At 34.1% G+C, this 14,274-nt stretch overlaps 1 protein-coding gene across 12 annotated transcripts in view; it reads right to left on the reverse strand.

The window, feature by feature from the left end:
* Window positions 1-14,274, reverse strand: part of pex5 (peroxisomal biogenesis factor 5) — a 35,499-nt gene that overhangs the window by 18,092 nt on the left and 3,133 nt on the right. For 6 of the 12 annotated variants that reach the window (XR_015510350.1, XM_087285447.1, XM_087285444.1 and 3 more), the window contains 6 exons: window positions 8,539-8,577; window positions 8,317-8,434; window positions 8,096-8,239; window positions 5,930-6,020; window positions 4,073-4,163; window positions 650-772 (listed from right to left, as the gene is read on the reverse strand). Coding sequence is in view for 9 of the 12 variants with exons in the window: in XM_087285447.1 (XP_087141573.1) it covers window positions 650-772; window positions 4,073-4,163; window positions 5,930-6,020; window positions 8,096-8,239; window positions 8,317-8,434; window positions 8,539-8,577 (606 nt within the window). In the remaining 3 variants the exon portion in view is untranslated. 12 annotated transcript variants of the gene reach the window in all.

Raw genomic sequence — 14,274 nt, forward strand, 5'->3', positions numbered from 1 at the left:
ATTTTGGCTTTTTTGGACTATTCATTGTAAATCCTAGAGTTGGGTGTGAAAATCCCAGAAGATCAGCAGTTTCTGAAATACTCAGTCCAGCCCGCCTGGCATCAACAACCATGCGATGTTCAAAGTCACTTAAATCACCTTTGTGCCCCTTTCTGATGCTCAGTTTGAGCTGCAGCAGACTGTCTTGACCATGTTTACATGCCTAAATGAACAGATTTGCTGCCATGTCTGTGGCTGATTAGATATTTGCATTAACAAGCAGTTGGACAGGTGTACCTAATAAAGTGGCCGGTGAGTGTACCGGTAATTGTTTTTTATTAAAAAGAAATCCTTAAAAGAAATTCATTTAATTGAAAAAAAAAAAAATTATTAAAAAGACTTTGAATCCTAAAAATTTCAAATGTGGTCTCAAACCCCACTGTATGTACCCTCCACTCTCTAAACCAAATGAAACCATCAAAAACTGTGCTTCCCACAGGGAATGATTTAAAACCCAGCACTGAACATTGGCAAGGATTTTGGTGTGCAATAAAGCCATGCCTAACGTTGCCCAAGTAGCTTGAAAAGAGCCAAGATGGCTGCCAGGGGTCTGCAATGTGACCCTTCACACAGTGTGTCCTCTATGGGAGGATCTGGGAAGGGCTCGTACCTGGTTGAGGCTGGAGGCCCAATGCTCTGCCTCTTTGGCCTGTGCTTTATCAGTGTGCTCTTTTCCTGCTCTGTCCTCCACAGTCACACTGCCCTCGCCAATCTGCCTAATGAACCGCAGGAACTACACAATAACGACAACAACAACAGCTATTACACATCTACTGCTAACAGCAAACACATTGGCGATGCATTAAACACACACACACACCAGTGGTTTCTTCTAGACAGTTAAGGTCAGACATAAGTAAACCACAAGGATAAAGGAGTAACGGCCAAAGGCACAACACATGACGAGGCATGAGCAGAGTTAAATGGAAAAGAGAGAAAAATGTGAACTAAGAAATGGCAACAAAAAAATGTGTACAATTTCACATCACTTTAGAATCTACCACAAGAGGATAAAGAAACTCATCTAAATAGATTAATGTGTTACCTAACCTTTTTAAATATATCAAAAAAGGATTCACTTGAGCTAACATTAGATCAGTTTTAGCTTAGCTTAAGTAAACTCTTGTGATGGATCATTTGTGTGATGTGGCATTGGTGAAAGCACAGCAAATTCATTCCAACATGGATCCACTTCAGTCCAGCAAAACATATTGCATTATATTAACAAAGTCCCAGTGATGCAACATTTAATACAGCAATAGAGTATCTTAAATATAGTAATAAACCTTCTTACATGTGGTTAAAGTCTTTACAACTCTCTGATTTAGAAGACTAGTTCACCCAAAAATGAAAATTCTGTGATTAATTCCTCCCCCTCATGTTGTTTCAATATGTTCCCGGAGTTATATGATAGGTTTTTGTATATGAGGTTTCTATGAGGTTTTTGGTGAAAAACAAAGCGAAACTGAACCACTGTTGAACAAAAATCCAGATCTTGACACTGTTTTGAATGTTTATAAAACTGGTCTTGAGTCAGTTCATGCTGACTCTCCCAGGAAAACACACAAGTTGTGAGAAATCGTGATAAATAGAAATTATGCGACAGAAAATATGTGCTGGAAATATGTATGCTGTGCTCGAAGCACCAGATATTCTACTCCATGAAGAAACTACAAGGATTTCAACTCGAGTTATGTTCTGTTTTATAAAATTGTGATGTGAGCATTAATCATGCATGAAATTTCTGTTTATTTTAACCAAACCCTGTTTTACATGACTGTCTTTTTTAAATTAGATATGGCAATATTTACATAAACCACTTATATAACCAACAATATAACCTAAACCAACTGCCGACATTCAACATTCATAATTATTTTGTTAATTAATATGCCATGTTAGTGAGTGAATGTGTGTGTACTGGTTTTGGTGGTTTAAAAAGACAGAAATTTGTATAATGACAATGATAACGATTTGTATAATTCATTACAATATTGAGGTGGTTTATGAAGACATAAAGCACCTCAATGTAATCCAAAATATTCAAAAAATTAACCAACTAACAGGGTCTTTTGATATTTAAAAATTGCCACAGGTTTCCGGCGAAGGTTGGGTGTAAGGGTAGGGTAAGGCCATAAGAATAAGTGATTTTTCTGTATAAAAAACATTAGACAAAAGAGACTTTAACTAAGAGGCATTTTCTATTGGATTGTGTTGGTTTTAAATTGTGAGGAATTCATTTTATTCAGTACATTAAGTCTGAGTGTTTGTGTGTATGAGTGTTTGTGTGTATGTGTGTGTGTGTGTGTGTGTGTGTGTGTGTGTGTGTGTGTGTGTGTGTACGTGTTTTTGTGACATATCAGGACACAAATCTGTATAATGACACAGGTATTACAAGAAGGTGGTGAAATATGAGAACATTGCTGATGTCCACATTTTCAAAAAGCTTGTGAAACACACAGAATTATTATTATTATTATTTTTTTCTCCAGAAAATAAAACTACAGTTTCCTGGGAGGGTTGGGTTTAGGGGTAACATGGGATTAGGTGTACAGTGTACAGTTTGGTTAGGGTTAGAAACCTATGTAATGTCCCAACAATTCACAAAAAAAAGTGTGTACATGTGTGAGTGTGTGAGACCCGGGTTCGAATCTAACCTGAGAAGTTATTTATTTATTTATTTATTTTTTGTTTGACCACCATTACAAGCTGTATAGGAGAAAACAAACACATACACGAGGAAAAAGTAGGATAGATATAAGTGCAAAGGCAAATTTAAGCACTTTTGTTGGCGCCAATAGCCTTGTGGTTAGCGCATCGACACATGGCACCGAGGTGTTCACGGCGACCCGAGTTCGATTCCCGGCTTGAGGTCCTTTGCCAACCCTTCCCCTATATCTGTTCCACATATTTTTTTTGTCTCTAAATCTAAAAAATCTAAAAATCAAAAAAAACTTTTCCAGTACTTTACAAGTGTGGCAGATTACATAATTATATATAAATACTTCATCACATTATATCAAATTGAAATTATTTTATTCTGTAGTACAATATTGTATTATAAAAAAAATGAAGGCATGTTTACCCCAAACCCAACATTGAATTACTGTCATTTACACTGGCAAATATTAATTGCTCGCATCTTAAATATATAATGTTTCAACTTAAATTTATTTTAAATTTAAAAAAGACAGATCATGCTACAGGCACGTGCACACACTGCAGTTTTCATTTTACGCAAAAGCTAAGAGTTTATTTAAATAGTTCATTATTATTACCTTGTTAGTTAGATAAATTATTATAAAAGAAACACAATGACATTTTCAATCGGTTTCAAGCATTTTATCCAAAAACTAAGCTCTTTTCAAAGCTTGTAAACACTAGACTAAAAGATAAACATTTTCAAGGACTTCCAGCAACCGTAAGAACCTTGCAGATAAATACATAAAAAAGGTTAAAAAAATAATAATAATAAATCTGGAGCTAACTAGTAATAATAATTTACAACATTAGAAATTATTATATTTTGATGTCTTAAAAACGAGCCTTAATGCTGGCAGTTGTTTATTACCATTGCTGAATGTGGTCCAAAATAGGGCATAGAGTATCAGCACAACACCAGGGTGAGTAAATCATTAATGAATTGTCATTTTGGGGTGAACTTTCTCTTTAAATGGCTAACTTCAATTATAAAATGTGTGAAAGCTCTATAGTAAAAACCTGAATGTTCAACAAACAGTAACATTTATGAATAATAATCAAAATAAATAAATCCTCTGCCAAAAATTCTGTAGCTCATTATCCGAGCCTTTGGGTTTTTGTTGTTGCCAAGTAACACAGCAACATGGTGCAAAATAAAGAAAGGGCTGATCAATTTCTTACCAAAACATTTATTCAGAAACCGACCCTTTCATGTTTGAGGTGGTTCAGAATGTCTGCTTGATGTATCTTTGCTTGTTGACTAAAGTGCTTCATGCTGAGCTCAAAGATCAACACAGAAAGCAGAAGGATCATACACTGAGCTGACTCTCACCTCTGTGTTCTGTAGTTTAGGATCGTCCACTTTGGCAACAAGTTCATTTGCGGTTTGACGTAGTTCTTCACCTGACTGGTATTCTTGAGCCCTGATAGGGTGAAAAAAGGCATTCTTAATTCTTTCAAATATTTTAATGCAAGGACATAACGGCTGTCAATTTCCAAAATACCTTTAATATAACTACACTACCTGACAAAAGTTGTCACCTATTCAAGTTTAAGGAACACCAAATAATAACTTGACTTCTACTTGATCATTTGGTATCAAAAGTGGCTCATATGAAAGGAAAAGGCCACTGGATTACTCTTATTTTTGCAAAATAAAATATAATCAAGCCTTGATTTTGAATTATTTAATTAGGACAGCAAAGTCTGACTTTGCTTAGACAAAAGTCTTGTCACTTAACAGACATAATGTACAGTATAGAATTTAAAGTCACAGTGCTTTGGAAAAATAATGTATATTGTGTATGACCCCCATGAGCTTGGTTGACTGCGTCCATACATCTCTGCAATACACATAACTTATTCATAAAGTCATCTAGAATGGCAAAGAAAGCGTTCTCGCAGGACTCCCAGAGTTTATCAAGATTCTTTGGATTCAACTTCAATGCCTTAATAATATTCATATCTGATGACTAGGCTGGCCAATCCTGGAGCACCTTGACCTTATTTGCTTTCAGGAACTTTGATGTGGAGGCTGAAGTATGAGAAGGAGTGCAATCCTGCTGAAGAATTTGCCCTCTCCTGTGGTTTGTATCGTAATGGGCAGCACAAATGTCTTGATACAGTACATCAGGCTGCTGATGTTGACATCCACTCTGCAAATCTCTTGGATGCCCCCATACTGAATGGAACCCCAAACCATGATTTTTCCTTCACCAAACTTGACTAATTTCTATGAAGATCTAAGGTTCATGTGGGTTACAATACGTCTTCCGCAGTATTCGTGATGATTGGGATGAAGTTAAACAGATCATTCATCAGGAAAATCTACCTTTTGTCACTTTTCCAAATGATCAACTAGAAGTCAAGTTATTATTGGCTGTTCTTACAACTGGGATCCATGACAAAACTTGTGTAAGGCAGTGTACACTTTCCAAACTATGTCAAATTAAGATCTTTATAACTTTCTCAATTTAGGATGTCAAAACACTGTTAATATCTAGTCCTGTTGATCTACTATTTGCTAACACTAGTCAATGCAACATAAAAAAATAAACATTTAAAATTTTGAAATAAATAAACATTGTAATAACTGTGAGCTAACACATTTTCCAATTTTATCAAAGTAGTATTATTATAAAGTGTTACTGTATAATGCATGCACACTACCGTTTAAACGTTTGGAGTCAGTACAATGTCTTTTATTTAGCAAGCCAGGGTTTTTGCAAGTTTCTTCAAGTGAAATTTCAGATTTTTTAAGACTCTTAAGACTATTATGAATTAAGTTTTTGACCTATACAGAGCTGAACAACAAGCATTTTTTTGTAATCATGTAAAGAGATGTGTTGCTTTAGTTTTCTTTCCCTGATTAGAGAATAGTTTCATTTGGAGAATTTCCTGTAAACATGTATTACAGCTGTATTGAACTGCATTTCTTCGCAATAAAAAAACTAAATATAAAAGTGTTGGGTGTCAGCCCGATAGGGTAGCTTTACCAGGCCATAGGTAAATCAAGACCTGTTTAAAATGATTTCAGACCTTCAACACAATATTTCAGAGAATTTAAGACTTTTTAAGGCCTAAAATTTTGTTTTTGAAATTTAAGGCATTTTAAGACTCCCTGCCAGCATTAATAAATGAATCATACGTGATGTTTATTAATATTATTCCCTCTTAGATGCATAAATACCATTCTTTGTCCTGTTCTCTTTCTCCCAAATCTCCCAGCCATAGCTTCTCCTCTGACTGCTCCAGGTACTCCTCTGCCCAGCGGCCCGGATCTATGACACAGGAGAAAGGGGAAGTGAGTAATGGAAAAAAGTAAAGCTTTGGAGGATGAAGGAGTGGCTGGACATAGAAGAGCAAAGATTTAGTCAGCGCAAATCAACCTGATATCCAATGGAATCTAATGACATTATGAAATCTAATAGCATCTTTAAAAGAATATTTCTGGGCTGTAACAGCACATATTAAGTGATAATGAAATCCTAAAACACATTTCTAAGATGTTTAGGGATGAAAATGTTTTTGCATTTTTCTAAGCAAATTCATTCTTCTGACTTGAAAAGCAAATTTGAAACTAAAATATGATGTATATGTGTTCATTTATAGTGATTCATAGTGGCTGCAACAAATAGAGAGTAAACATAACGTCATCTGATTTTGAGCATTAATCCACATTTATTCATGATAAAGAGCTCCAATCTGATATATTTATATAGTCAGCAGCAACCAATGTTTTTTTGTTGCTCCGCAAGTCTAGACCATTTTTTAATACCCCCATAATAAAAAGATGTTAATTTAGTCAATTTTGAGATTTGTATTTCCCATAATTGTTAGTTTCTCACAATAAAATAAAAGAATCCGACCTGTGATTTTATGAACCCAATAGATACTAGATAAAACTACCATTTTGTTCTTTGATTTGTATGAGTGTACCACAGAAGACCCTAAATACATTTTTGATGAGTCAGGGACTAAGACCTAGAGGGAGGCTGAATTAACAAAATAATTAACAAAGCAGATATTGAATTACGCTCTGTATGGTTGGTGTCAGTCAATAAATCAATTTTTCTTCACATTTTCTGACCGATATATCAAAGAAAACCAAGCATTTTATGACATAACTAGCTTTTCAGTATTTTGCTTTCATTTTCTTAGATAATTAGGTGAATCAGTATCCGTGTGGGCATTACGACCTAGGGGAGAATGTTAGTTGGCAGAGGCAGTAGCACAACACAAGTTACAGTGATCTTACTGAGGGATATTGACCACACAGTTCAGTTGCATTAAGTACAGTTATTCAGTACTCACATTCTCAGTTTCAAGTCAGTAATGCAAAACAGTTCATCTAAAGCACAGATAAAAGTTCACCTCAGATTGTTGACCTGATCTTACTACAAGCGCTCCGGTCAGTTTTCAAAAGCAGCATCTTGTTCACACACACAGCACTTGAGTTAGCCACACCCACTTCTTTATATGTCGTGGTGTACATGGACTAAAACAAATCTATTACAGTTGACAGTTTATTCAACAATAACTATATAAGGTTGATGTCAATATTATTCGCCCACCTGTGAATTTGTCTTTGTTTTTAAATATTTCCTAAATTATGTGAGAGCAAAGCATTTTTCACAATATTTGCTAAAATATTTATACTTATTTGTTTTATTTCAGCTAAAATAAAAGCAGTTTTAATTTTAAGTTATGTTATAATTTATTACGTTACAATCTTATTAACCCACTTAGGCAATATTTTTTAAATTGTCTAAAGAGCAAACCATCAAATTACAATGACTTGCCCAACCTAATTACCTAGTTAAGCCTTTAAATAGTACTTTAATCTGAATACTATTATCTTGAAAAACATCTAGGAAAATATTATTTACTGTCATCATGGCAAAGACAAAGTAAATCAGTTATTAGACTTTAGCTATTAAAACTATTATGTTTAGAAATGTATTTAAAAAATATTCTCTCTGTTAAACAGAAATTTGTAAAACAAAAACATAAAATAATTTAAATTTAACAGGAGAGCTAATAATTCTGACCTCAACTCTATATACCGAATAGTTCTAGTGGTCAGAAAAGAGGTCCTGACATTCCTCTCGGCAGCAAAGGAGTAGATCCAGCATGAACTGGGATGCTGCAGAATGAAAATGATGAGGATCACGGCAGTAAAGGTGGCGCAACAATAGCAATCTCATCCACTTTAAATGCTACTAAACTGACAAGGAAATGCAAACCAAGCCAAAGCGAGCCAAGCTCCCACAAATTGAACAGTAACATACTGCGTTTCTGATTTTCAAATCAGAGGTGTTATGAACATTTTAAGACATTTTAAATTCATATTGACCTGCCACTTCATTGATAAATTCTCTGGTCCAGTCGGCATCGGCTGGATCAAGAGCTGCCTGTCCAGAAGAAGAGGCGGCATCAGCAGTAGACAGAAACTCTGATGCCCAGTCGCCAGACAGAGCCAGAGCTGCCACATCGGGAGCTGAGAAGTGAAAACATACAGTTATAGTGACATCAACAAGTGTTGAACTTGATGTGGATGTGTGTTTGTGCTGATACCTCTCTGTGGAGCCTGTCTGTAGTTCTGCTGATCAATCTGTTGCATCTCCTCCAGCAGTTGACCCATATCAAAACTATGAGGAGGCCGTTGTGGACCCTGCAGAAACTCACTGACTAGCTGCATTTAAAAAAGAAAACAACAGGACAGGTTGTAAGAACATGATCACAGACTATATGAGCTTATACAAGCTGATCAGGTCATTTAAAACAGTTTATACAAACCTCTTCTTCAGTGGCTATTTCAATGGGAGTAGGAGGAATCTATGGGGAAAAAGGGAAAAATCATAATCAATAATATTTTCAAGATTGCAATTAACAATTACTTTAACAATTAATCCACTGAAAAAGGATTAGATTAATCAAGTGGCTATTTTTGAATGCATATTTGGAATATTTTCTCATTGGTTAATTAATTCTTTAATTCACTTTCTAATAAATAATAATCGTAACTACTACTATTAATAAACAATACAAAAAAATGCAATACTATTAATAAAGGTTTATTTAAACAGCAGGTCTACAGGCCTTGCATTTGAGAGAATGTTGTTGAATGCGAATAAAATGTATATGTAAAAATAACAAAACAAATGTAAGTCCAAACTTTTGGTTATTGGATTTGAGATTTTTGAGAAATTCTCAGAAAGTAAGTCTCTCGTTTTATGAATTCCCTGCATTTTAATATATTTGTGTCAAAGATGCTTTATTTATGTTTCATTGCCATATCAGCAACATTGGCTATATTCATGACAAGACCTATACTAAATATACAACAATAACTTTTTAAACATTGCCCTTAAAATATTTCCAGTAACACTTTATAATAACTACACACTATGAATCATTTTTTAAATAGAAAAAAATATCCAGTAAAATATTATTTACTGTCATCATGGCAAAGATAAAATAAATCAGTTATTAGAGATGAGTTATTAAAACTATTATGCTTAAAAATGTGTTGCAAAAATCTGCCCTCTGTCAAACAGAAAATGGGAAAAAAATAAACATGCGGTCTAAATATTCAGGGGGTCTAATAATTCTCACTTCAACTGTGTATATATATTTATATATATATATATATATATATATATATATATATATATATATATATATATATATATATTAGGCATGCCACAGTTCTCAATAAAATATTGAACCTTACGGTACGACCTCCACGGTTCAATACGCGCTTGTGAATTGCGGTTTTCTCGGTTTTGCATTTATTTCAAATATATATATATATATATATATATATATATATATATATATACATATATCAAATTGCATCACAATTTGTAAATAATGCAATACTAAATTTAGTAATAAACGATTAAAATGGGCGACGCAGTGGCACAGTATGTAGTGCTGGTGTCTCACAGCAAGAAGGTCACTGGGTCGCTGGTTCGGGTCAGCTGGCGTTTCTGTGTGGAGTTTGCATGTTCTCCCTGCGTTCGCATGGGTTTCCTCCGGGTGCTCCGGTTTCCCCCACAGTCCAAAGACATGCGGTACAGGTGAATTGGGTAGGCTAATTTGTCCATAGTGTATTAGTGTGTGTTAATGATTGTGTGTGGATGTTTCCCTGAAAGGGTATCCGCTGCGTAAAAACCTGCTGGATAAGTTGGCGGTTCATTCCGCTGTGGCGACCCCGGATTAATAAAGGGACTAAGCCGAAAAGAAAATGAATAAATGAATGAATGAACAATTAAAATGTAATTAAGTATGAAAACACAATCATTGAGCACATTTTAAATGGGCTTAAAAGTCAAGAATACAGCATTTGTAGTTGAATTTATAAACTGCTTACTAACGTCTATTTAGAGTTAATACTTAACATATAAAGAATTAGCTATTTGCTAATGCTTAATAGATGATTCATAGTGTGTAGTTATTATAAAGTGTTACCATATATCCTTACACAAGTCACAGGTTTTCCCCTTTCAATAAATATGAGTGTGTACGCCTTGAGTAGCTGATTCTACATCTCAGATGTACACCCTGATTATTTCTGTTTTCAAAATGGTAATCATTTCCTTAATTTACAAATGGATTCACTTCATACAATATTTTGTGTTAAAGATATGTTGGTGATTCTATTTTCCCTAAGTGTTTACTTCAGTATTTCATATAACTTTAACAAAAATAAAATGTCATACTAAGTGAAACAATATTCCATCAATCAACAAAACAGATATATTTAAGCAAAATAAAAAAACTACTTTACACCTGTACTTTAAAAAATACATATAAAAGAATAAGAGTGATCATACTGAATGTTCTTTAAAATGATTCAAAACTGCTAACAAATAGGTATAGTGGCAAAGCATGAAGACTTAAAAGGAGAACTGACTAACAGGCTGATTCCAGCGTTATGGACGTGACATTTGCAGTAAAAAAATGAAACGTATATTCTCAGAGAAGGTATATGTTAACAGTATATTGAAATATATGTTTATATTTTTTTTACCCCTTGACCATGGAGTTCAGACATCAAAAAAATATCAGTCTATGCAGGTGTTTTATATTTAAAATGACGGCAAAATGAATGCGTTACGGACGTGACAAAAAAAAGACATGAGTTTTGTGAGTTGACATACTTTGTGAAAATTCTGTGAATGAAAATGCAGAAGCCAAAAAAATATATAACAGTCAAAAAAATAAGGGTTGGCTCTGCATGGAACATATATAATTAATTTTATTAAGTTTTTCATTTTTGCATTATTGTGGAAAAACTATCGTTACGGACGTGACTTGTCTACGTTACGGACGTGACTGCTGTGAAATTGACAGTTGACACATTATGAAAATCAGATAAATGCTTTCAAAACTTGACCAAAGACCTATTTGTGGATATCTGTTGGGTGTGTAAACCAATAAACTTTAACCTCTGAGACATCTGAATGGTAAGGTTGCACAATTAATCAAACTTAAATAGATATCACCTTGTTATATTTAATTCGTATTATGGCATGTGTGTTGTTAAAGGTTAACGCACGTTCGAATGTTCAAAACTCAATTCGGTAACAATGTTGCATGCTAACATGGTGGTTTTATACTCTGAATAATATAGAATTGATAATAAACATAATCAGCTATAATGGGCCTATAGCAGGCTCCTAAAGTTAGTGTTTCCAGACAAACCTGAATTAAATCATTGCCCGACTGTTGCGCAAGACCGTGTCTACGTGGAGAATATTTAAAATCTAGTTTTGTCACAGATATGGCAATATTATATTTGACAAAGTTTATTTTAGTTTATTCTAGTTAATGTGTTAGTTAATGGAATAAATAATTTAATTTCTCCACTCGCGCTTGCTTTCTTTTTCTCGTCGGCAGTCACTTCAGGACAGGTTGCAAAAAGTTCATACGCACCAAGGTGAGAGAGAAAACTTTAAAACTTAAGAAAGGTTTTGTGTAGGCTATGTTAAACAAGCAGAAAAATAGTCATTGGTTGTAGGCATGTACGAAGGATGACTATAATGTTTATATTTTTAGGCTATAGTTTATAACCGATTGTGTAAAATATTGAATTAAATATTTACAGCTGCAGGTCCTATCGATTTTCTAACAAATTTAATACTCATATAATGTAGTTAAAGCTTAGATCAATATCAAGATTTTATTCTTATTTTATTCTTATTCTTATTAAAATAATTTTAATAAGCACTCAAGCGCATTTGCCGGGTGCTGGAAATCTTTGAAAATGTTTAAATTTTAATGTAGGCTATAGCCAATTTTCAAGCTTTGAAAGTGCTTAGATTTTGGATAAAGGGCTTGGAAAATGAATTGTGTCGCTTTGATAAATTTATCTTTATAAATAGTTATTTAATTAATGAAATAAAAAACATATTTATGCTCTGCATGAAATGAAAACTCCGCTGTGGCCGTGCGCATCTTGAGCAGTGGGAAAAGACCAAATGCATGGAGGTTATTGATTATGCGCCTTGCGCGCCTCGCGTGCCTCGCGTTTTGTCATTGCGCGCTTTGTGCGCTCCAGAAGAAAAGCATGTTACCTCAGTGGCGTCTTTCATTCTTCAATCAAACGAAAGCAGAGGCGGGGTTTCCTTGGAGGTGACAGCAGTGTCAAGATGACTACGGCGAACTTTTTGATGACGGAGAGACTTGTGGTCGCTGTTTTTAAGTCATCCAAAGTTGTATGACTTTACAAATCTTGAATTTCATAATGTTATTTAAAAAATTCAATTATGAAAACATTGACAGCAACACTCGCGCACAATAGACCAGCTGATTCAGTTGCTATCTATAGTGACATTCAAAAGAGCACCGTGCTTCTTTTCAACATAAAATGCATTGCGGAGCGCCTCACGTCTCTCCAATGAAGAAGCGCGTTCGTTGTGATCGGCTTCTATGAGCAACACATATTTGTTAACTCGCATGACAGTAACACGTGCAAACACACGTGCTTACAGATGTTTTTTGCCAAAAAAGCAAAATGAAAGAAGGATATTCTGGCCACAGTTTGACACAGGAGTTGACGAACCAGCGCTGATCCTGGTCGTCTGTGCTGCCTGGAGCCGCGTCATAAACTCAACTAGGCATATTCATGATTTAATGCAGACTACAATCAACAAACCACCCTTTTTTCCATTTGGAAAAATAACAGTTATTAATAGTTCTTATATACATTTTAAATAGCCTAATCTACAAATCAAACAAAGACAAATATTTTATGATAACTTCGCACCAAACTGATGCTTTCATTTTACAGCTTATAAAACATGTATGCAAATTAATGCAGTATCACATGTAAATAACAAAATTGTTATATGCTTAGCCTATACTTTACAAAATGTATAGGTGCAAAGCCTTATGGTTTATTGTTATCTTTCACTATAGGCAGAGCGTGCGCACATGAACCGCAAGTAAGACGGAGGAAATAGGTTAAGTCATAATCATAATTAAGATATAATTTTTAAACTAATGACTTCTATTAAAAATGTTGACAGGTTTTGTAATATTATAACAGCGAAGCATTAATTGAATGCATTTTTTTTGTAAGGTAGCCTAATATTTAATTGACGGAAAAAACACGATTGGACAAACAGCCTATGCCGGTTCTTAAAAAGGATTCAGTTAATGTTTTCGTTTTGTAATAATTTGTCATTTAAGTGAAAAAGATCTAGAGCAGGATTTATTTATTTATTTATATTTTGTTAGTTTATTCAGTTTTTCTATGCTGCTAAAAAACACTGCAGGTGCGTGAAGATGCTCGTTCTGTATGCTGTTCGCATGTTAAAATAACCTAAATCAGTATTTTAAAATGCAATATTTAATGTGTCAGACAAAATAGGCACGTCAATTTTTTTTATTAAATAATATTTTGATATTAATCTGTTAACGGTTAATATTCGGTTAACCAGCGGTTGTTTGTTGGCAAAATGAATCGAAATCAGCATTCCTAGTTTGGCATAAATTGTATCTCAACTATTTGATCTATTATTTGACAGTCAGTTACCCTATATCTACAAAAGAAACAAGAAGTGCTTCAACACAAGGTGCTGCATCGCAAAAACACCAAAATTATGCGCCAATTATGGCAATATGTAAAATGTTGTTTTCTTATTAAACATTTATTTCTGAAATGTTACTAAAGTGGTTTATAGTTCAATGAAATGTTCAGTTCTTGATATAACATATGGATGTTATGTAATGTAAGTCAGTAATTGTAATGCAGCATCATAATGAACAAATATGCGCTAGTCATTGGCTTATATTAATAAGGAGTTCAAAAATGGTCACGTCCGTAACGCAAAATTGTGGTTGTTTAGAGCAAAGACCTGAGATGAGTTGGCGATCATAATTAGTATGGACATATTTTGGCTTTGTATACAAAGTTTCATTTTATTTGTTATAATATTTATTCTACAATATAAACTTTTTCATTAAATCGTTACGGACGTGACACGTGACCGAAGCTGCGTGATGTCTTAAATATGTAGCTCA

Source organism: Danio rerio, chromosome 16 (assembly GCF_052040795.2).
Source record: "Danio rerio strain M-AB ecotype USA chromosome 16, GRCz13ab, whole genome shotgun sequence".
In the NCBI taxonomy this organism is placed as follows: Eukaryota; Metazoa; Chordata; class Actinopteri; order Cypriniformes; family Danionidae; genus Danio; species Danio rerio.